At 36.2% G+C, this 25,483-nt stretch overlaps 1 protein-coding gene across 7 annotated transcripts in view; it reads left to right on the top strand.

The window, feature by feature from the left end:
* The first annotated feature begins 261 nt into the window (after nucleotides 1-261).
* The window catches only part of SS18 (SS18 subunit of BAF chromatin remodeling complex), an 89,082-nt gene continuing 63,860 nt past the window's right edge, over nucleotides 262-25,483 (top strand). For 2 of the 7 annotated variants that reach the window (XM_042909488.1, XM_042909487.1), the window contains exons 1-3: nucleotides 262-518; nucleotides 3,117-3,193; nucleotides 11,461-11,545. In XM_042909488.1, the coding sequence (XP_042765422.1) occupies nucleotides 450-518; nucleotides 3,117-3,193; nucleotides 11,461-11,545 (231 nt within the window). In that variant the 5' untranslated portion in view covers nucleotides 262-449. Of the gene's footprint in view, nucleotides 519-1,135; nucleotides 1,307-3,111; nucleotides 3,194-11,315; nucleotides 11,353-11,460; nucleotides 11,546-24,774; nucleotides 24,817-25,483 lie in introns of those variants that run through there. The other 5 variants (XM_042909482.1, XM_042909483.1, XM_042909486.1 and 2 more) reach the window with 5 other exon arrangements.

Here is a 25,483-nt window from a genome sequence, read left to right as displayed (position 1 = left end):
GGAGAGAGAGGCAAGTTGCACCCGCGCGAAAGGGGCGGGCCGGCTCGGGCCGCTCGCATTTCCTGTGACAGGGTCTGCCCCAGCCTCTCCTTCTCCCGCGGCGGCGGGACCATTTCCTGAATCGCTGAAGCGGAGGGAGGACTGGGGCGCGGCCCTACCACTAGCTTAAAAGGGAGGGGGGACGGGTCACGAAAGGAGGAAGGACAAGAGGTCTACCTAGAGCAGGGCAGTGCTGCGAGGCAATGCCTCGCTGGTAACGTGCCAAAAGAGGACTTCTATGGTCCGGAGTAACTCCTGTAGGCCAGGCCGGCCGGCTCTTCGTTCGGCGCCGGAGCATCCCCCCTCCCCGCATTCCCGAGGTGGTTCGGCCCGAGAGGCCGGCGTCTCTCCCCCAGTTTGCCGTTCACCCGGAGCGCTCGGGACTTGCCCGTAGTGGTGACGGCGGCAACATGTCTGTTGCGTTCGCAGCCCCGAGGCAGCGAGGCAAGGGGGAGATCACTCCCGCTGCGATTCAGAAGGTGAAGCCTCGTGGGGTCGGGGATGCCAGGCCCATCCTGCCCTTGGGAGCGCCACCCGGGGCCGGCCCGGGAGTCGGCCGGGCCAGGGGCGGAGGCGGGCCTGCTGGGAGGCGGTCGTGTGTGGGAACCCGAGCCGCGGGCTGTGCCTGAGTGGGTGGCGGAAGGCGGCGAACCGGTTCTCCCACGGAGTCCTTCGCGCGTTTGGGCTCTTTCCTACAGGCACAAAAGCCCAAGTAACCGCCGCCGGATTTCTCTAGGGATGGGGCGGCGTTCCGGCGGCGGGGCGCGTGCGCCCGGCGGCAGCGGCCGCGCGGGGAACGGCTGTTTGTCGGAGCCGGCGCCCCCCGCGGCCCCGCGCGTCGCTCCGGAGTTACTTTGGCGTCGCCCCGCCCAGCGCGCCGCGGCTGCTTCGCGCACACCCGATCTCGGGTCGCGGGAGGCCGAGGGGAAGTCGGAGCGCGGGTCGCCGCCCTCCGTTGCGCGGCGCACTCCGGCCGACTTGGGGAGCTCGCTGGAGAACTTGGAGGGGAGGGGGGACGCTGCAAGAGTCCGAGGGGCGGGCGAAGGAGGGCCCCCTGGACTTCGGGGTTACCCTCGGAGTTCTCCTCTCCCTCGCGGATTCACTCCCTATCCGTGTACATCAGGAGATACTCACTGAGCGCCTACTCAAGGTGCTGAGGCTACGGTGGTGAGCCATGGTCCCTGTCTTCATGGGACTTGGAGTCTAGTGGTGGAGACAATCTGATAATCGTGACCTATTGCAGAAGTCGTGATAAATAGTCGGGGAGGTGCGTCCCTTTTTAGAGGGTAGTGCCTCTGTCGCTGCTGTGTTACTGCCAGTTAGGGACACAAAGGTTCTTTATTGTCCGCTACCCCGTGTTGCCTATGAGCAAGACAGTATTCTCAATTTTAGTCAGCCAGACTTTGAAAAGTTACTTTCTAAATCTAGCAGTTTACCTTAAATATTTCAGTTTTGTTGTATACACGGAGATGAGGACGGAAGTTGAAGAAAAATCAACTTTTCGTACCAGTCAGGGCACCGATGTATGCCTAGTAGATTATGTTAATGGGCTTCTGTTCACTGTCAAGTTCTTTCTGGTGTGGCATTTGACATTTGCCCAACTGTTGCTTTATTTTATGAACAAACCCGCTTGTCAGTGCCTGGAGATGCAGTGCATTCATAGAGTGCATTGGGCTAAGTCTGCAGGCTGGCAATCAGCTGCAAGTACATACAGGTTTCTGGAGGGATTCACTTTTTACTTTTATTTTTGGACTGTAGAAGAGTTCTGAGCTTGGTGGGTGGGTTGGTTTTCCGAAAAGAGTTTTTCTTCCATACATCTTAAGATGTTTATTGGTGATTAATTCAGGAGATGCAGATCAATTAGTGTTCATTCTCAGATGAGAAGAGAACATGGATTCCAAATTCAGTGCCTTATTTTACGTGTGAGGGATTGATGTTAGAAATGAGAAGATATATTCTAACGGTGAAGTTTGTTAGGTTGAGGAATCGACTGAGGAGACACGTTGTGAAATCATTAGACTGGACTAATGGATTTTAAAGACACATTTTTTTGGCATCCAGTGATTCTATTTAAGAAATAAGTACACTTTTTGGAAGAGGGTGTCACTATTTTTTTTTCCTTTTTTTTTTTTTAGCAAGTGAAAATTATTCATATGCAGGAAGAAAGTCACAATTAATGTTAAATGGATTTTTGTGTTTTTTTACTTAAAAGAGGTACATTAAATTATTCAGATAGAGTGATTTTGGTATTATGTTATGCTTATTGAATTTGGGAAATGTGGACCAAGTTCAGGAGGGACATCTACTCCTGTCCCTTGACCTTAAGATAAATCTGAGCCTCTAGAATCATAAGTGCTTTGCAAAGGATTGCAAAGCTGGCACTAAAACTAACTGGCCTTTTCGTTGCTACATCAGTATTCTTTCCTCAGTGCCACCTTGTTTAGAGGAATTATTTGACCCTTAAAGCCAATATTGCTTTGAATTGCTATGAGACTATAGAATGATAAATTGATACGTGCTTTGTTTTTAAACTTTTGGGACTACTTAATTTTAAGGTAAGCTCATAAATTCTGTAATAAATATTGTACATGCTTATAAATTATCTAGTTGATTATTCCATATTTGGAGAATCATAGAACCATACTGTATAACACAGGGAAACTAGCCAGCTATCTCCTCAAGCCTCATGGGCTGGCGTTTTCATGTATTCATTGTGGATAAGACGAAATTTTTCTTTACTACTGCAAAACATAAGAATGATGCAAAGTCAGCTTAGACCCTTACCTTTTAGTCAGGACAGGCTAAGGTTTCTATTACAGGCAGTCGAGGTAATAAAATGTTTGAATACAAAAGAAACCTCTTCTGGGCTTCAGGTAATAATTCAAAAGGTGAATAATTGGAATAGAATTATTTAAAAGTTGTTGATTAAACATATCATTCCAGAGGTGTAGAAAAAGATTGAGAAGACTTGAATGGGTTCAGTTCCTATGAATAAACATTTCTAGAAATCTGAAAGATTTTTGAAAATTAACATGATGCACTGGATTTACGATAAACTTTTTCTAATTTTATTTCAGATGTTGGATGAAAATAACCATCTTATTCAGTGTATAATGGACTATCAGAATAAAGGAAAGACCTCAGAGTGTTCTCAGTAAGAATGATATGAAAAAATTTTTTGTTTTCATATTTCCATGTCGGTTAACTTTTTGCTTTTCTTTTTAATAGCAGCTTTACTGAGCTATATTTCATATACCATGCAATTCACCTGTTTTAAAGTGTACAATTCAAAGCTTGTAGTATCTTCATAGAGTTGTATTATTATTACTTCAGTCAGTTTTAGAGCATTTTCATCATCTCCAAGAGAACCCTATACCCACTAGCAGTAACTTTCCATTTCCACCTAATCCCTCACCACCTGACAACCACTAATCTGCCTTCTGCCTATGTAAGATTTACCTATTGTGAACATTTCATTTAATGGATGCTACAATACGTGGTCTTTTTTGACTGAGTTCTTTTACTTAGCATGTTTTCCAAGATTCATCCACGTTGAAGTGTACGTCACTACTTCCTTTCTATCACTGAGTAATTATTCATTGTGTGGTTGGTTATACTATGTTTTATTTATCCATCAGTAGTGGACATTTTCATTTCTTGGCTGTTATGAATAATGCTTCTATGAACGTTCATATACACATTTTAATGACTTTTCCTGATTTTTACAAAAGAAAAATTTGTTCTTTGGGATGCAGTGGGTATCTTTCTTTCTCTTTTTAAAGGTATCTTGCATTGTAAAATAATGACTTCAAATTTGTGTGTTGCCTGATCAGTGGAAAAGTTAGATCTTCACATGTATAGAATAGTTACCATCCATATATGTGGTTAAGAAAGCAAAGCAATAGAGAATTGGTTATCATTCATAAGAATCAAACTTGTTATTTTGAAGTGATGTGTTGGAAATAAATGGTATCCTTAATAGAATCTGATACAGTGGAGCAAGTTGAATATTTTATCAAAAGTCTGTAGAAGGGGCTCCTAGGTGCCTCAGTAGGTTGGGCATCTGACTTTGGCTCAGGTCATGACCTTGCGGTTCTTGAGTTCAAGCCCCTTGTCGGCCTCTGTGCTGATGGTTCAGAGCCTGGAGCCTGCTTCAGATTATGTGTCTCCCTCTCTCGCTACCCCTCCCCCACTCTCTCTCTCTCTCTCTCTCTTTCAAAAATAAATAAACATTAAAAAATTTTTTAAAAAAGTCTCTAGAATACCACTGTCCAGTAGAAATGTATTGCAAACCACAAATGCAATTTTATATTTGCTGGTAAGACACATTAAACAAGTAAGAAGAAACAAGAGAAATTAATTTTAATAACATTTTACTTAACCCATTATTTCCAAAATTCTATCACTTCAATACATAATCAGTATAAGTATATTATTATTATTATTAATTTTTTTAAAGTTTGTTTTTTTTGAGAGAGAGCGAGAGAGCATGAGCAGGGGATGGGCAGAGACAGAGGGGGAGAGAGAATCCCAAGCAGACTTTGTGCTGTCAGTGCAGAGCCTGATGAGGGGCTCGAACTCACATGTGAGATCATGACCTGAGCCGAAATTAAGAGTTGGACACTTAACTGATGGAGCTACCCAAGGTACCCGAGCTACCCAGTATATACCCTATATATATACCCGGTATATATTGAGATAGTTTACACTCTTGTTTGTATCTAGTTTTTTGAAATCCCTTGTAAGTCTTACTCTAAAATGTCATTTTGAACCAGCTACATTTCTTTCTACCTAGTGACTGCTTTGTTGGACAACACAGCTCTAGAATATTTTATTCTCACCATAGTTTTGTGACATCTGTCTTTCCTAGAGATCTCACTGGTCTGTTCCCAAGTAGATTTTCCCAACAGCCCTGGCTCTTGGCTCTGCATGGGCCTTCCTGCTGTGCTGGACTTTCCTATCCCTTCATTCACGCTTTATCTAATTTTGAGTCTCTCATGGTTGCTTTGTCTTTTTCCTTTTTGTTTAACATTTTTGAAATGAAAAAGTCATGTAAAAAGTCATTGTAGAAAGGACATCATAGGGTGTAAAAGTCTATAGAGGTTAAAGCAAGTCACATTTTACTTTTCATTCTTAGGCTTCTCTCCTTTCCACAGGGGTAACTACTTTTAATGGTTTAGTACCTGTCCTTCCAAACATTTTTTGTGCATTTGCACAAAGTGCACTATTTTTTTTTTTTTTAACGTTTATTTATTTTTGAGACAGAGAGAGACAGAGCATGAACAGGGGAGGGGCAGAGAGAGAGGGAGACACAGAATCTGAAACAGGCTCCAGGCTCTGAGCTGTCAGCACAGAACCCCACGCGGGGCTCGAACTCACGGACCATGAGATCATGACCTGAGCCGAAGTTGGATGCTTAACTGACTGAGCCACCCAGGCGCCTCCAAAGTGCACTATTTTTAATGGGTTAGAATTTTCTAAATGGAATGGCTGGGTCAGAGACCATCCCTAATAGCCAAATTACCCTGCAAAAAGATTGTATTCATTTGCTTTCTCCTAGCCAGGTTTCAGAGGCTTGGTTTTCAACACCCTCTGCTAGCACTGGATATTAGTCATTTTTCAAAAAATTTTGCAATTGGTGAAAAGTGGTATCTTTTTCTAAAAATTTTTATTTTGAAATAATTTAACTCTTAGAAAAGAAGTTTTAAAAACAGTGTAAGAAATTCCTTATGCCCATCACTGAAATTCCTTAAATGTTAACATAGTATCTTACTTGCCTTATTACTCATTTTCCCCCCCATATCATTCATTTCCTCTCCATATCGTTTCTCTGAAATATTTGAGAATAAGTTGCAGCCATGATTCTCTTATCTTTAACTACCTCAGTGTGTATTTTATAAAAACAGACACAAATACTTAAATAATCAGAGTATAGTCGTTAAAATTAAGAATGCAATACTATTACCTAAATTTCAGACCTGTTTAAAATTTTGCCGATTGTCCCATTAGTATATATATTTTTTTGGTCTAGGATCCAGTGCAGGATCAGATGTTTAATTTAATTGTCACATGCCTTAAGTATTTGATCTGGAACCGGTCTTCAATCTGTTATTGTTCGTGTTGTTGATGTTGTTGAAGCGTACATAGCAGTTATTTTGTGGAATGTCTCTCATTTTGGGTTTGACTGGTGTTTTCCTTGGTTAGGTTCATGTTACGCACTTTTGGCAGGAGCACAACGATGTTTTGTCCTTTTCAGGGTATTCTTAAGTAGCCATATGAATGGGAGCCATGGGAATAAGAATTTCCTCCCAGTATTTGTGAGAATTTTAATCAATTAGGATGATACCAGTTCCTCCACTGTGAAGTTACTATTTTTTTCTTTATAATTCATATGTGTATCTTGTTGGGGAGATACCTTGAGACGCACATAAGCTGTTTCGTACTTTCCCTTTCTTTCCTCTCATATTTTCACACATTAATTTTAGCACCCACCATGCAAGGATTCTTGATTGAAACCGTTATTACTATGGTGGTTGCCAAATGGTGACTAAGTCCATCATTCCTTCTACATGTATTTGAAATCCCATTTTAAGAAAAAAATTTCTCGTTTCCTGCCTCCATTCATTCGTTTATATCTGAATGGACTTATGGGTTCTTAACTGTATTCTTTAGGTTATATGTAATTCTGTTTTCTTTCTTAAATTGTTTCTGATGTTGGCCACTAGAACCCCTCAAGATGGCCTCTTGGTAAGCATCCATTATTTTTTGAGCATTTTCTTACTTTCTTGCACTACAAAATGTTCTAGGCTCATCTTATACTTTTTCCTTTCCCAGTTTGGAATCACCCATTTCTTCAAAGCCCTGATTGTATTTTGGAGAATGGTATTTAGAAACTTAAGTCTGAGTACTAGGGTATTTTATTTTCTAGTCACTTGTACGTTTTGTATTTTATATGACCATTTTCATTACTTTATGTATGTTGTTTCATATCTGTTTATATTTCCAAATATTCTTTTTTTTAAGATTTTATTTTTAATTAATCTCTACACCCAATGTGGGGCTGAAACCTATAACTCCAGGATCAAGGGTCACATGCTTTTCTGACTGATCCAGCCAGGTGCCCTTATTTCAAAATGTTCTTTAAAAAATAATTAGCTGATCTATTTCCTTAGTTTAACTATGGATAGTAATCAGTAGTAAGGAGCTCGCTACCTCAGATCAGCCATGGGATAATAAAAGTTGACAGGTTCTGATTAGAATACTTATTTTCACGTATGGCTTTTTAAACTGCCAGATAGCCAAGGGATTTTGTGGTATAGGACTGATTGAGTTTCTTACAGGACCCAGCTATACATGACATGGATGGGAAGTGTTGATCTAGAATCAAATTTTCCAACTTGAGTCAGCAAAAGTTTATACTGTTTTGTTCTTTATGTTCTCAGCTTTTTTGTGTATAATGATAATTTCCCCCTTCTTTGCATATTGGAATAGAGCTCATTTTCTCATGTATTTTGTGCAGATGGGGCTTAAATTGATTTAGATAGTCTTATACTTTGCTCTTCCTGATAGATTTAATTTCATTCTTAGAGTTCTTTAGTCTTTCTTTTTCAATTTGTTAGTGTTGTTTTGTGAGTGAAGAGAAAAAAATTCCTTGTCTCAACCTTAAATGTTCCTTTTTCTTGCATTGGGAAAAGGAAAAGGAAAATGAAGAGGAAATGAATAAATGACAGGCATCTGGGAATTGGTAGTTCAGTTTTAATTAAACAATTCCTTAAGATGTGATAACTTTGCCTGAAACCTTTTGAAATATAAAATAACTTTATTTTTATGAAAGCAGCATATGAATTGTAGAAAATTAAAAAACACAGGTAACATAAAAATGAGATCTCAAATACTGTATTCTCACCACCTAAAGATTTTTTCACCAGTAGCATGTTTGTATATATTGCTGTATTTTTATCTACATACACACACACACAGTCATGGTACACTGAATAAAATTAGTAAATCACTTATGGAGCTCATATGCACAAGTCCTCTTTAAATTCTGATAACATACGTGCGAGAATGTATTAAATGTATTATTATTATTATTGCTCTATGGTAGTGTTTGACTTGAGCATTTTCTATATCAACTTCTATATTTACTTAAATCAGTCCTTATTTATTTGTATTTTATCATGGGTGCAACTTTCAGAGGGTCCTGTAAGTGGTTTTCATGCAAAAATTTTGTAATAATCATTATGTAAAAGAGTTTAGCTTTAAATCTCCAGTATGGAAGATAACTTTTAATCTATAAATTATATTTCTATTGTCTTATAAATACTATCTTCATAGTTTCTTGGTGAAGGTTTTTTGTTAAAAATGAGATCTGACTTTCTCGGATTTTTTAATTACATAAATAAATTTAACAGTGGTTATTTTATGTTGTTCAAGATAATTGGTGGAGTGGTTCTTAGTGGAATCTTTGGGAAGTGTAACTGCCTCTCATGGAATAGGTTAAGAATTATGGGTGTACTGGAATGTCTGTGAGTGTGTAGTAGGAAGTTACCATCATCCAGTGTAAAATGTTGAAGTGTTTATATCTGCCCTTATCAGCACTCAATTTTCTTTTGTTAATGTAGACTGTTCTAGAGATAATAAGCATGTACATTAAAGTGATACTAATTCAGTGATAAATGTAATAGTGTTTGAAGTTTAGGAAAATGTTTCTTTAGTATTTATAGAAGAATCTGCTTTTTATTATCCTTTCATTGGGGTCAGCTGAAGCCAAATTCTTCTGGAATATTTGTTTATTGCTTTTTGGGTGACATATACACAAACTTGTAAGAGAATATGTATATATACTACCTTTTCATTACCGTTCATCTTTGAGTCTTGAATGATCTTTGAAAAAGCTTATTAGATGAATGCTGTAAAAATAATGCAGTTTTACAAAAAAGAAAACCTACTGAATATTGGTAAGATACCTTATATTAGGTAAAAAGATTTAGGGCTATTGGGACAATTGGAGTAATTTGAATGGGTTCTGTGGATTAGATGATATTACTGTCCTAATTAATTAATATAAATTAATTATCAGTTAATTAATATCAACATTAATTTGTTGTACTGTGGTTGTATATGAGAATTTCCTTGTTTTGGGGAAGTTTACACTGAAGTGTTAGAAGTATTATGTTTGTAATTGATTCTCAGAAGGTTTTGAAAAAAGTATGTGTGTGCTTGCATGTGTGTGTATATTGGTGTGTGTTTAAATATGGAGGAAGACATGTGAAATTCCAATGCTTGGGGAGTATGGGAGAAAGATATTTGGGAGTTTTTTATACTACTCTTAAAACTGTAAGTTTAAAATGATTTCAAAATTGAACGTTAAAAAGATTTAGGTTGGGGAAATGGCTTAAAAATTAAGGTACTCCATAATAGATGCTCTATTTATAGATATTTAGAACCATAAGGGACTTTGGAGATCTACTTTAACTCTCTCATTATCTTACAAATGAGGCTTTAAGACCTTGGCAGATTAGATTTAACAGTATTTTAACATTGACTTGTTAAGGACTAATCAGCATGACTAACATTTTTCCTTAAAGGGTTAGTTAGAGGAAACCATAGTCCCTTAGTAAGGTTTGTTATTTTTATTTTTGCAGGGTGGTCAGCAAATCTCATATCTGAATATATTAAAGCCATATTAATACTCAGAGAAGAAAAGAAAAACTTCATGGAGTAGACTTTGAAATGGGTTATATGTTCTAATTAAAAATGGCAAGATTTGGGAACCCTGTATCTTAAATTCCATTCAAGAGCTCTACAGAATAATGAAATAGTTCCAGCTAGTGGTGCCTGTTAGTGCTGTTGTAAGAATTTTGACCACATAATTAACCATTGTGAATAGATCAGTACAATTTAATCATTTCTGGTCCTTATAACAAACGTTATATGCTTTCTGATTGAGCAACATAGGGTAATATGTGAGGAGAAGCGTTAATAGCCTAAATTATTTTTAAGCAAGAATAACAAGAACAAAAGGAAACAAAGGAACTTTGGGAAGTGTTGGGTATGTCTATTATCTTGATTTGTGATGATGGTAGTCACAGGTGTTTGTATATGTCCAAATTCATCAAATTGTACAAATTAAATATGTGTTTCTTTGTATTTTAGTTATACCTCAATAAATTTGTAAAAAATAAAATAAAGAGCATAAACTTGTCAGGAAAATTTAAGGTAATTGAGAAATAAGATTTTTTTTTCTCTAATAAGAAAAAAGTAGTGAAACCAGTTCTAATAGAAAAAAATAATGCAGCAAAAACTTTACTAGGATTCCTTATATAGCGTCTAGAGAATGACTTCATCTGGGATCTGTATTAGAAGACTTTATTTAGCTGAATAAAGTTCTTTTATCTTATTTTTATTATTTTAACTTGTATTTAATGTTTCTCAGTAAACAAAATTCTAAAACAGCCTGACAGTTTGGTATAGGATTTAAGTTTATATTTGGAGGGTTGACAAACACTAGTAACTGGATCATTACTAATTTGCGAAGGTTAGCAAAACCAATTCATAAGATCACAATGAACATGTTTAACCACTTCATTGCAGTAGTGAGAATTTGCTGTATTTTTAAAAGTAAATTCTTAATGGTATTGGTGTCCTGTTATTTTGTTTCATATATATGATACATACATACATATATATATATGTAATTATTTTGTCTCATACATACATATATGAATATGTATGTATGTAATTGAAGACACCTGTTCATTGTCTTCTCTATATGCTGAGCCCCAATAGATGGGCAGTATAACTGTAGCAGGCATAAACTGTTGGTCACTGCTGCAGGAGAAGGAAAAATTGTGTGGTTCCTACCTCTTTTTTGACATTTTTAGCAGAGCGTGTTGCCTGTACTTGGCTTTGAAGTTTTTGGCAACATGAAAATGGCAGAGGGAAGGGAATAAACATACCAGTTTTGTTGAATTCTTTCATTCTAGGTCTCTTTTTTAAAAGCACATGTACTATGTATAGAGCCAGTACATTTCTCAGTAATTCCATTTACTAAGCTGTGCAACATTAATATTGTACATGTTACTAACTTTTCTAAACCTCAGTTGCCTCATCTGTGAAATGGAGAAAATATGAACTTTTACCTCATAGTGTTAGTTTAAGGACTAGATAAAATATATAGGTATATAAGACAACTGTAACAGTATCTAGCAAATGGTAAGATCTGTGTTTATTATTATCTTTGAATGTATTTATTATTTGGAATTATTTTGCAGAGGAACTAGGAAAAATTGAAGTGCTATTGATGTTCAGGTAACATAAATCTTTTATTAAACTCGAGAAATAATTAGAATGCTATTTGTATTTAAGCAGATAGGAAGAAAATTATTTTTAATATTGATATTTGTTTTGTTTTAATAGGTATCAGCAAATGTTGCATACGAACTTGGTCTACCTTGCTACAATAGCAGATTCTAATCAAAATATGCAGTCTCTTTTACCAGCAGTAAGTACCTTTAAAATAGTGTAAAGTAGACCATCTTTATAGAGTTATGTATAGTATAACACATTTTTGTTTAGTGATTTTTAAGTATTGTTTAGTAAATCCTGCCCTCTGAGAACATGAGGGTATTCTTCTATTTGTTCTAAAAGCTTTATTGTTTTGCTTTCATATTTAATTTGAATTAATTCACCTGGAATTGATTCCCTCCCTGAAAAAGTTATACCCATCCATCCATTCACCCACATACCCACTTGCCTACCAATTTATTTATTTATTTTAATTTGTAATTGCACAAATAATTTATGAATAAGTTTATAGTATTTCAAAGCAAATCCCAGGCATCCTATGCTTTCGCTGGTAAATACTTCACTATGCATCTATGGCAGAGAAGAACCCTTGTTCCACCCAACAAGATTAATCAAAATTCCTTACTTCTTATTATAGCCGGCCTATCTTCAAGTTTCACTGATTATCTTAAAAAATCCAAATGTTTTTTTTTCTTAATTTATTTAATTTTTTATTTTTTAAAATTTACATCCAAATTAGCATATAGTGCAACAATGATTTCAGGAGTAGATTCCTTAGTGCCCCTTACCCATTTAGCCCATCCTCCCTCCCACAACCCCTCCAGTAACCTTCTGTTTGTTTTCCGTATTTATGAGTCTCTTCTGTTTTGTCCCCCTCCCTCTTTTTATATTATGTTTGTTTCCCATCCTTTATGTTCATCTGTTCTGTCTCTTAAAGTCCTCATATAAGTGAAGTCATATGATTTTTGTCTTTCTCTGACTGACTAATTTCACTTAGCATAATACCCTCCAGTTCCATCCACGTAGTTGCAAATGGCAAGATTTCCTTCTTTTTGATTGCCGAGTAATACTCCATTGTATATATATACCACCTCTTCTTTATCCATTCATCCATCGATGGACATTTCGGCTCTTTCCATACTTTGGCTATTGTTGATAGTACTGCTATAAACATGGGGGTGCATGTGTCCCTTCGAAACAGCACACCTGTATCCCGTGGATAAATGCCTAGTAGTGCAATTGCTGGGTCGTAGGGTAGTTCTATTTTTAGTTTTTTGAGGAACCACCATACTGTTTTCCAGAGTGGCTGCACCAGCTTGCATTCCCCAAAACATCCAAATGTTTTAGTGATTGTTTGCCGCAGAATCCAAACAAGGTCCACGTGTTGCATTGGTTTGATATGTGTCCTAAATCTCTTTTAATCTATATCAGTTTATCTTTTTTATTCTCCATTTATTTGTTGAAGAAACTGGGTCGCATATTTTGTAGCTTCTCACATTCTGGATTTGGCTGATTGTATCCTCATGGTCCTTTAACCTGTTCTTCCATTTCATCTCTTACTTCCTACAAACTGAAAATTGGGTAGGGAGGCTTGATGAGGGTTAGGTTTAGTTTTGTGTTAGGAATATTTCATTGATGGTGCTGTGTATTGTCTATTGTATCACATCAGGAGGAACATTTTGGTTGTTCCATTTTTAGTAATGTTAAGATTGATCGATGAGTACAGCCTGATCAATCTATTATAAAGTTCTCCATCAACTATTCCCTTAATGGTTTTAGCTGTCATTGATGCTTGTTGATCAGATCTGTTATTTTATTTTGGGATCACAGAATGATGAATTTCTAATTGTTCAGTTCCTCTTACATTTGTTAGCTGTACTTCTTTTAAAAAGAAAAACTTCCTTTCATTAAGTATTTGATTATCCTGAAATAGTCCCTATATGAGAATCATGATAAAGGCTGGTTTCTATCCTCTTATCAATTTTTAGAATAACCAGTTGGCGCCTGGCAATCGGTGAAAGTGACCAGTGATTTTTTTTTTTTTTTTATTATTGTCATCTAAACGTACAGGTTTTTATATTTTTAATGGGTTTAAGTCCATTGCAGTCATTCTTTATGACACTTCAAGTTATCTCATCTTTGGTCAGTGATCCCCTCTTCATTTGGCTCTTGTGTCCTTCTGACATGATTCCGGTATTCTTGTATAGCTTCTTTTCTTTTAGGAGTTGGGAGAGCTATCAGGCTGACTATTTCTGCCCCAGAGCTATTCTGCCTCAGCCATTTATTCAAGCAGTACTTTTTCAATGGGAACTGATATTTAGAGACCACAATTTAGATGTTTGGGACATTCATTATTACTGGGTTTTCGTTGTTTTTAGGTATTTTTGGTGGACAGAACTAGTAAACACGTTTTTTAGAAAAAGAAATAAAGTATTGAATTAGTGATATTTCCCTTCAAGAAAGGTTTTTTAGTTAGCTTTGATTTTATGTATTATCTTTTCTGTTTTATTCTAAAAATCTTGGTACCTTAATGATATTATTATAGTTATTTGGTTTATGCTACTACATATATAAAGTAATTTCGGTATAACAATACCAAGGTTGCCACTAACAATAAGGTGCTCATCCTCAAGATACATTCCACTAGGAATAGATAATCAATAAATTTCTTTTTGAATCAGAAGTAATTTATGTGATTATTATTATGGACTTGATTACCAGCTAGGTAGAATTTATTTTTGTGAATGGTATGAGGAATGGGTTTTATTTCATTTGTTTCCATTTGGATAGATCTCTGTCCCAGCATTATCTATTGGAAAAACAAAACAAAATAACCTTTCTGTATTTTGTTATGCCACCTATATCATATATCAGGTGTCCATATATGTGTGGGTCTTGGATCTCTATTCCATCCCATTGGTCTGTTTTTATAAAGTCCACTATCTTGTCACACTTGTCATAGTCTAATAAATCTTGATGTATGTTAGAAAACTTCTTACTCCTTGTGTTTTTCAAGAATACCTTGGCTGTTGGTCCTTTGCATTTCCATATATGCTTAAACATCAACATTTCCAACATAATCCTGTTGTGATTTTCACTGAGATTACCTTGACTCTAAATTAATTTGGGGAGAATTTATATCTTTACAATATTGAGGCTTTCAAATCATGATCGTTGCACGTATTTTTATTTATTTTGTCCTTTAAATATCTTTCAGTGGAGTTTTAAGATTTTCTCTGCAGAGGATTTGCATATCTCTCATTGGACTTACTGCTAGGCACTTCATATTTTTTGAGGCTATTTTAAGAGTCTTTGTTTTTTAAGTTTTCTAACTGCATTTGCTATTTACATGGAAATGCAATTGATGCTGAATTTCACAGTCTTGTTCAGTTCTTATTTCTAGCAGTTTTTCTGTAGATGCCTTCTGTTTTCTGTATTCACGAACATATTTGTGAATAATGAGTTTTGTTTCTTTCTTGCCAATCCTTACACCTTTTATTTCTTTCTCTTGCCTTACTTCTCTGGCTAGGACCTCCACTACATTCCTGACTAGAAGTGGTGATAGAGGACATCCTTATCTTGTTCCTGATCACAAAGGGAAAGCTTTCACTGTTTGACCATTAAGTATGATGTTTGCTGTAGTTTTTTTGTAGATGCCTATCATCAGATTAAGGAAGTTCCCTTCTGTTTCTGTTGTACTGAGTTATATGTTGAATGGATGTTAAATTTTATTAAATACTTTTATTGCACCTAATGAGATGGTCATAAATTTTTTCTTCTTTAATCTGTTAATGTGGTGAATTACATTGATTTACTTTTTAATGTGTAGTAAATCTTGCCTTCTTGTAATTAACCTGCTTTTCATGACCCACTTGGTAATAATGGTCTTTGGTTTGGTTTGGTTTGGTCCTGGTCTCCTAAAAAAAATTGCTGTATCCAGTTTGTTAAAATTTTGATCAAGATTTTTATGTCTTTGTTCTTGAGTGTAATTGATCTTTAATTTTCCTTTCTTATAATGCATTTGTCTGGGTTTTATTTTGAGGTTATGTTGGCTTTATAAAATGAGCTGGAGAATTTTCCTACTTTTTCTTATCTGGGATATTTTGCATGATAGAGCTACTGTTTCTTAAATGATTGGTGTAATTCTTTAGAAAAACCATCTGGATCTGGAGTTTTCTTTGCGAGAAAGCTTTTGTTTACTAACTCAAGTTCTTTGTTGGTTATAGGACAGTTGATAACTTCCATATTTTATGAGTTGCCTATTTTGGTAAATTGTGCTGTTTAGCATTTACTAAGTTTCAAATTTATTGGCATAAAGTTCATGAAATAATCTTATCTTTCCAGTATCCTCAGGGTCTGTGGTGATATTTTCTTTTTTATTTTTAACATAACTTATTAATGCTTTGTCTTTTAAAATGTTTTTGATCACACTTGCCAGTTGTTTTTACCTTTTTTTTTGTTTTTAAGTCTTTTCAAAGAATCACTTTTTTGTTCTCAACCCCATTATACTTAAAAATTATTGAGGACTCTGAAGAACTTTATATAGGTTATATATGTTGATATATTTGTAAATTTTCCTCAGTTTTTTAATTAAGACAGAAATTAAAAAATTTTTTATGTTTTATTTTATTTTTGAGAGAGAGACAGAATGTGAGCGGGGGAGGGGCAGAGAGAGAGAGGGAGACACAGAATCTGAAGCAGGCTCCAGGCTCTGAGCTGTCAGCACAGAGCTGGATGTGGGGCTCAGACTCATGAAACACTAGATTATGAGCTGAGCCAAAGTCAGGTGCTTAATCGACTGACCCACTTGCGCAGCCCAGGAATTTTTTTTTTTAACATTTATTTATTTATTTTGAGAGAGAGAGAGAGAGAGAGAGAGAGAGCGAGCGAGCGTGCATGCGCATGTGTGAGAAAGAGCAAGTAGAGTAGGGGCAGAAAGAGGGAGAGAGAGAGAGAAAGAGAGAGAGAGAGAGAGAGAGCGAGCGCGCATGCGCATGTGTGAGAAAGAGCAAGTAGAGTAGGGGCAGAAAGAGGGAGAGAGAGGGAGAATCCCAAGCAGGCTTTGTACTGATAGCTGGGAGCCTGATGTGGGGCTTGGTCTCATAAAGTATGAGATCATGACCTGAGCTGAAATCAAGAGTGGGACGCTTAACCTGCTGAGTTACCCAAGTGCCCCAAGACAGAAACATTTTTAATTTTAGGAGTTCATTTAAATTGAATAATAATAAACCCACTGCATGTTAATACAAATAACATTCTTTAAAGGAAAAATAACTATATCTTTTAGAACAGATTTAGTGAGCTATGAATAGCATTGTTTAATAATATTGCAAATTTCTTTTAAATGTTTGACTTAACAGAAAATAGCTGTATTCTCTTCACTACTTTTTTTTTAAGTTTTTTTTTAAATGTTTATTTATTTTGAGAGAGAGAGAGAGAGATCACATGCACTCTCTATGGAGAGGCAGAGGGGGAGAGAGAGTATTCCAAGCAGGCTCCATACCACCAGTGCAGAGCCCGATGCGGGGCTCGAACTCACAAAGCTGTGAGATTATGACCTGAGCCGAGATCAAGAGTCTGATGCTTAACTGAGTGAGCCACCCAGACACCCCTCTTACCTATTTCTGAATTCCATCTAGTGTAATATGTTTTGGTTGAAATAAAATAAAATTTAATCTCTCACTCAGATACAGAATCAGAAAAGGGAAGACCGTTTTAATAGCCTTTTCAGATTGTTGTACAATAATGTTCTTTGATAGTATGGAGGATCTCAACAAGTGTTTTTTCTAAAGGTTGTTTGCAGTATGGAATCTGAAACCATATCAATAGAATTTTCTTATTCTGGTACATTAAAGTTATGGGTCTGCCCTGCATTTTGGATGTATCTTCTAATCATGCATAATTTTGTAATATGCTTTGGTCATTTGGAAAATGTAAGTGCATTGAGTTATGTACACTTCTAAATATTGACATATTATATGATACCAAAACCCACATTTGATATCTCCACCAGTCTCATCAAAAGTAAGCATTGGGAAGCTGTCAAACTGAAGACAGTAGATACAAGTTTGCCAAATTCCCATTTCTTTTTTTGTTTTAATTTTTTTTTTTAATGTTTATTTATTTTTGGAGGGCCTGGGTGGCTCAGTCGGTTGAGCGTCCATCTTCAGCTCAGGTCATGATCTCACAGTTCGTGAGTTCAAGCCCCTTGTCGGGCTCTGTGCTGATGGCTCAGAGCCTGGAGCCTGCTTCGGATTCTGTGTTTCCCTCTCTCTCTGCCCCTCCCCCACTTGTGCTCTGTCTCTCAAAAATAAATAAATGTAAAAAAAAAGTAAAAAAAATAAATAAAATGTTTATTTTTGAGAGAGAGAGAGAGAGAGCACGAGCATGAGCAGGGGAGGGACAGAGAGAGGGAGACACAGAATCCGAAGTAGGCTCCAGGCTCTGAGCCGTCAGCACAAAGCCCGACACGGGTCTCGAATCCACGAGCTGTGAGATCATGACCTGAGCTGAAGTCAGACGCCTAACTGACTGAGCCACTCAGGCGCCCCACCAAGTTCTCATTTCTTGCTTGAAAAGTCGAGTTTATCATTGGCAGCAAATGCTGTCAGTTGCTTTCCAGGCTCACTGTGTTGATTTTTGAGCAAATGTCTGCCAGATACCAAGCCTGGATAACTATAGTTTAAACGTCCAGCAGTTTTTCTTTCAAGTAAAAATGGTATTCCATGAAAATGCCTGTATCAGCAAGCAACTCAGTGACAGGGTGCTTTTATCTTACTTTGATTTGCAGCAGATATATTTATTATTTTTTCATTTTGTCACAGAATATTTAACTGACATGGAGAATTTAATAAATGAGTACTTTTTACTTCTTCATCAAGGACATTCTTAAGTGAAAATGACTTTTTCTTTTTTATTTTAACTGTTAGTCTGTGGTAATCAATAATACAGTGATTTACTGTAGAGTTTGGTGCCTTGATTCATGCTAAGGCTCTTGCAGTTACGTCCACTTTTTTACTTTTGCACCATTGTTGTAAATATCAGCATAGCATAAAAATATTGTTATGGAAATTGTTTTGACCTTTTAGACTCTAAAAGAGTCTGGAGAACCACATTTTGTGAACTGTTGCTCTTTTGTATATTTTTGATTATGATTAATTTCTGATCTTTATTTCCTTTTACTTTTGCTGTATTTTGCTTTTCTTATTTCTGAGTTTTGAGGTGAATGCCTACTTCATCAGTTTTCATTTTTTAATGCTAATAATATGCATTTAAGGGCATACATTTCTCTCTAATAGTGTGAATATGTAGTATATTCATATTTATTCGGTTTAAATTATCTTCTAATTTCCAGTGTTATTTCTTCTTTAAACATGGGTTGACAAACACATTTTTTTAGTTTTGAGACATATGGGCATTTTATCATTTTCTTTTTATTAATGATTTCTGGCTTTGTTGCATTGTGGTTATGTAACATTTTGTATGATTTAGTTCTCTGGAATTCTTTGAGATTTGTTTTATGGTGCAGTGTATGGTCAGTTTTTGTAAGTGTTCCGTGTGTAGTTAAAAAGAATGTGTGGTCTTTTGTCCCTGAATGCAGAGGCCTGTATATGTTTACTGGGTCAAATGTGGTGATCTTGTTTGAATCTTCTATAGCCTTAGTGATATTTTTTTTTTAACTTTTCTGATACTTCGTTTATTCTATCAGTTATTGAGAGATGTATGCTTAAAATGTATAATTGTGGATTGTTCTTTTTTCTTTGTAACTCTTCCAAGTTTTTGTTTAACAACATTTTGAGGCATTGTTAGCAAGTGCATATATATTTTAAAATGTTACAGCTCTGCGGTTCTTTGTAACATATCATTATGAAATAATTTCCTTCTTTATGTCTAATAATGCATCTTGCCTTAATGTCTGCTTATCTGAGATTCATGTAGCTCAGTTGGTTTTCTTTAGTGTTTGCATAGTATATTCACCTTTCCATTCCCTTGTGTTAGAGATAATGTGTTTTATGAATGGCATGTAGATTTTAAAAAATGGTTCAGTCTAGCAATCTTAATTTGGAACATTAAATCCACCCGTTTATATTGAATGTGATCACTCACGTTTCTGAGTTCAAAGCTATCATCATTCAGTGTACTTTCTGTTTGTCTCCTTTGTTGTATATTCCTTTTTTTCTTTTCGTTTGTCTTCTAATTATTTTTTTTTTATTCCTTTTTTTCTCTTCTAAGTTGGAAATCATACATATATATACTTAATATTCCTTCGGTGGTTACTATACAGCTTGTAGTGTGCATCCCAGATCACGGACCCTTGGATGTTTTATTTCTGTTCATTCCTCATGACTCATTCATTGTTGTCATGCACTTTAAATCTCTACATGATTACTCACAAGTGATTCTTACTACTGTTTTTATTTTTAGTTAGTATTCATTAGAGTTATCATCGTTACCATTTCTCATACTTTTTATTTCTCCCTTCATTTACAACCTTTTTTCTCTGATCATTCTCTTTTTCCTCCCTAAAGCACATATTTTAGTATTTTCATTTGGACTGGTTTGCTGGTGACAAATACCTTCAGGTTTGTTGTTGTTTGAAAATGCCTTTATTTCAATTTCCCCATCATTTTTAAACAGTGTTTTTGCCAGGACAGGTTATTGTTTTCTGGCTTGTATGTATTGGAAATTTAGTTGTTAGTGTTACTATTTTGAAGGGAATCTATTTTCTCTATGTTGAAGATTTTTTGCTTCATCTGGAGTTTTCTGAAGTTTTACTGTCCTATCTGTAGGTGTGGATTTCTTTTATTTATCCTGCTTGCTGTGTGTTGAGATTTCTGAAATCTGTGAATCGCTATCTTTTATCATTTTTAGGAAATTATCAGTTGGCTTTGTAGATTGCGAACGTGCCTGTGGCAAATGAACCCCTCCTAAGTTTGGGCCCACTTCTCTGGATTTCCTTTCTTCTTCTGAACTTGGCCTGATCATTTTTTACTACCTTGTCTGCTCTTCTATATCTTCAAACATATTTTTAAAGTATCTTTCCAGTTTTTTTTCATTGTTCTCAGTGGAGTTGTTTGAATGTCCTAGTTTATCATTACCTTAGATAAGTCCTTTAAGTATTAGAATTGTATTCTGTTTTGCTGTCCATAGAATAACTAATAGAATATTAGTTACTTTTATGGCTACTCAAATATAACTGTTTGGAGAGAGAACAGACACTTGCAGAATGACTACTATGCATTGAGTCCTTCAGAACTTTTATTTCATCTTCAGAAGGCTTTTGGATATTAGTCCCATTCTACAGCTGAGGAAACAGTCTCAGATAGGTTAATTAACATGCCAAGGGACTCATAGTTGGTAAACGGTAGCATGGGATTTGAACACAGGCCTTACTGAAAGCAGTTTGGGCATTATGGTACCATGTCTTGTTGCTACTAGGATGGAATGGAAATAAAATCTTGCGTTTGCTCTTGTTGGTGTATCAGTGTAGGATTCGCCCAGGTCTTCACAGAGCTTGAATCTGAATTTTATAACCTGCGATGTCTTGATTATTTTCTTGTGTTGTTATGGAAATGAATGCAGTGATCATTTTCATGTTGGTTTTTTTTTTTGGTCTAGCATTATTCTTATAATTAGGTATTAATTTTTAAAAAATGTTATGTGACTGGGTCTGCTTATAGTTTAGGGACTAAATGATTGGTTAAAGTGGCAGGTTAAGAATTTAGCTTATCATCATCATGGTGACCTGTAATTAAGTAATTCTTTTTTTTTTCTAATTTTTTTTTTTTTAATGTTTATTTATTTTTGAGACAGAGAGAGACAGAGCATGAATGGGGGAGGGGCAGAGAGAGAGGGAGACACAGAATCGGAAGCAGGCTCCAGGCTCTGAGCCATCAGCCCAGAACCCGACGTGGGGCTCGAACTCACGAACCGTGAGATCGTGACCTGAGCCGAAGTCGGACACTCAACCGACTGAGCCACCCAGGCGCCCCTAATTAAGTAATTCTTAACCTTGTTTCCCTGTTCTAGCACATCTGAAGATAGGACAGATTCTCAACATGTTCTCATCACTGACAACAATTATGGCAGGGATTCAAGTTTCAGGGTATTGAGGGTGGAAGGGGGGACATTTCCCTTTAGATAGTCTTACTAGAATCTTGTGGGTGGTTGGGAAGTGGTAGTTTGCAAAATGTCCTCTGCTGTTTCTGTATCCCTTCTACTTCCCTTCTACCCACCAATTGCAATTCTTTTTGCAACTTACGATCCAGTGCAAACTGTGGATTTTGTCAGTTTGTCTTGATTTGAAATATTGTCTCCATAAAATGTGGAAATGTCTTAAAGTCTTAAACATTACAGCCTCTTAGATATGTCCCATATACTCTCTAGCTACTATAAAAATAAAACATAAAAATATTTGGTCAGATCATGTATCTTGAGATTCAGTCACTCATCTTTTGCCCTTCTTGAGGAAACTCTTTGATTCTTGAGATGCCAATGTGGTAAAAGTGAGCTTACCATAGAAATGCATTATGGTACAACAAAATCTCTTAGAATTTACTGTTCTGTTGTCACCTGTTAAGTTATAAACTCTTAAGTGCGTTTTTGCGTTTGTTTTTTTATAGAATTTTCATTTTTCCTTATAGATTAAATAGGACAATAAAAATCATTACCATTGTGTTCAGGGACAATATTATGTTATTTGACACCACCTGGTTAGGAACCATCACAAAGGAAAGAGACACATTTCATTCCTAACCATCTACCATTATTTCACTCCTTTAATATGGAGTCACCATTTTATATCCTCTTTTACTAACACATGGAAATACTACCATTTGTAGGGGCGCCTGGGTGGCTCAGTCAGTTAAGTGTCTGACTTCAGCTCAGGTCATGATCTCGCAGTTTGTGAGTTCGAGCCCCGTGTTGGGCTCTGTGCTGACAGCTCAGAGCCTGCAGTCTGCTTCTGATTCTGTGTCTCTCTATCTGTTTGCTCCTCCCCTGTTCACGCTCTGTCTCTCTCTCTCTCAAACATAAATAAACATTAAAACAAAAATTAAAAAAATACTTAAAAAAAATAAAAAGAAATGCTATCATTTGTATATTTTGAAATAAAATTTTTGCCTCCTAATATTGGTCAAAGTTTAATTTAAAATACATGGTCAAAATTTCATAAAAAATTCAAGTATTTTGAAAGTCAAATTGCTTGAGAAGTTGAGTTAACAAAGGAGGAGGAGTTTTTGAAAAAATAGAAATAAATATATTTTCATAGTAGGAGGTATTAATAAGAGAGACTTGAGGTAGTAAAGAAAAGTGGGGCTAGAGAGAGGGAAAAAATCAGCTAAAAGGTAAGTAATTGGATTGGAGGTGAAATAGGAAGTAAGGTAAATTTGGGAAAACCAGAATAATAGAAAAATAATGAATACAACCAGTCTGACAAAAGGGAGAATACTAGTCTGAGAAATTTTGACTCAGAAAAAAAGCTGTATGTTTTGGGGTAAAAAAGTTTTCCAGAATGGAGTTTTTCACTTTACTTCATTAACTAGTTGTTGGAATTGGAAATGTGCTTATAATTATATATAGGTTCAACTTTCAGGTTTTTTATGTCCCCCCAAAAGAAGAATTATGTATTTATAGTACTAGTCATGTATCTAGGACTAGTTTCCATCTAGCAAACTTCTCCTGTTTGAAAGAAAGTCAGGAATTCAAAAACCAGAAATAAATGTAAAAAGATTTACAAGGAGAAATATAAATTATAAAGCCAGTGACTATGACTTAGGTATTTTACTTTTTGTTGGGCCCTATGTATTCTTTTCTTTAAAATTTTTTTTACATTTATTTGTTTTTGATAGAGACAGAGTACAAGTGGGGGAGGGGCAGAGAGAAAAGGAGACACAGAATCTGAAGCAGGTTCCAGGCTCCGAGCTGTCAGCACAGAGCCCGACACGGGGCTCGAACTCACAAACCACAAGATGATGACATGAGTGAAGTCAGACACTTAACCGACTGAGCCACCCAGGCACCCCTGTATTCTTTTCTTATGACAAAAGCATTATAAGTTTGTAACAGAAGCTATTTATTCTTAACCTTATACATATTTTAATAAGTTTGGATCTTTAATTTTAAGCCCATAGCTGGGAAGCAGCAAGTCAGAAATGGGAGAATAGATTCTGTAGGCAGACATATATACAAGCAACGTAACCAGACAGCAGACGTGGGGTGGAAAGAGACTGAATATTTATAAAAAGCTGACATAATTGAGAATATACACTACTCTGGCTTCTTTAGTATATGAGGGGCCTTATTTACCTTGGTAAACCTTGGAGGCATCATTTGAATATTAGTTCTCATGTTGGTTTTTACTTTCTGAAATAGCATAAACCATTGACATAATTATTTTCATCATGTGGACCAGGAACATTTTGTCAGTAGAAAATATGACTGTGCTATGTACACATATGTGCTATGTGTAAGTCTTTGCTTTCCTTCTCAAATGTACTTCGAAGAAATTGCATTTTTAACTATTAGCCTAATGTTAGTTATCGTTCACTTATTTTTGTCGTCTGCCGGTTTTAGTACATATGAAGTGGTGGGCACCATCAGTTTTAGGAAAGACTTATGAGAGAAAACTTTAAATCAAGGAAAGTTTTTGTTAATTTTTATTGGGGAAAAACCTGGGGGAGACAAGAATCTTTTTATTGTAGTTCATTTTAAGGCATACAGTTTAGAAATATTTCTGCAGTATTGAAAGTTTTAGAGATGGAAAGAACCTGGACAATCATAGTCTTGTGTTTCTCTGCCTTGGCTGCATATTTTAAAAGCTTCTTAGGTGATTCTACTGTGCATATAAGAATTGAAGACCTTATATTTCCATGCTTTTTAAATGAAGTATCCAGTGACATTCTGGGGATATACAAAATTTAGGAAAACATTCCTATTCCTGTACTGGCAACTTCATTTGATGTTGTAGACCACGAACCATTTTTGCGATATGAGGAAGATAATCCTTATTCTATAATGTTGTTGTGAGGATTAAATAAAACAATTCATGGTGTCCAACATGGAGGGAGCTACACAGGAAATAGTGATGATGAAGATGAAGGTAGTACACAGCTAGAAAGTATAAATTGGAAGAAAAGTCAGATTCAGGAGTATTTGAAGTAAGACTGGCAGGATTCAATCACTCAATACATATGAAGGGTAAGGGAGAGAGTGGAGACTTGACCTACCTTGACATTCACTGAGATTGAGTATATCAGCATGTCTGTTAATTTTAAAAGAAGGTTGAAGGCTGTTAGGAATTACTTATCTTGCTTTTCAGTGAATTCATTATGAGTATTAAGTTTTTTAAAATTCCTAATTTAACTAGATGTACTTCTTGAATATTAAGCTTTTTAAAGATACCTTTTGTTTGTCAGGTATTCTGTACAAAGAATAAAAGTCTGGACTATTAATGAAAATTGATTTAGAGTAAGTACAGTCGTCTTACATTTCGTATTTCCTAAGTTGCCTTTTTTTTTGGTGAGGCACACTCAATGTTCTCAGCAGCCCTCAGGCAGCACTTTGCTGAACCTTTCATTCCACATGCTTCAGGAAAAGTGGTCACACAGAGTCTTCAGATGCGGTGACTGTGCTGGCAGAGCATCTGTGTGCTATGGTAATTCATTGGCTGAAATTCGGTATTCCAGAATTCATTGCTTACAGGTTTGACCCACCCGAAGTGAAGGAACGTGTGGTCAGAGCTGTGGAACATCTTACATGTGAGCAGAGTGTACATCATGTGTAAATTTTACTTTAACTTTTAGCATAGGTGATACTTTGATGTGGTTAGAACATCAAAAACTACAAAAAGTCATACAAAATTCTACTCTCATCTCTATCTTACACCTTTTTATGCAAAGAAAAGCCGATATAAACACATGCTTTTCCTTTTTTCTATGCATGTAGAACCTTGCCATAGCACACTGTTTTATTTTTTTAGTTACATTTTTTAAAAATGAAAGTGTTTACGGGGCACCTGGGTGGCTCAGTCGGTTAAGTGTCCAACTCTTGGTTTCGGCTCCGGTTCGTGAGTTCCTGGGATTGTTTCTCTCCCTCTCTCTCTGCCCCTCCTCTCTCTGTCTCTCAAAATAAACTT

Source organism: Panthera leo, chromosome D3 (assembly GCF_018350215.1).
Source record: "Panthera leo isolate Ple1 chromosome D3, P.leo_Ple1_pat1.1, whole genome shotgun sequence".
In the NCBI taxonomy this organism is placed as follows: Eukaryota; Metazoa; Chordata; class Mammalia; order Carnivora; family Felidae; genus Panthera; species Panthera leo.
This window is presented reverse-complemented; position numbering and strand designations above follow the sequence as displayed.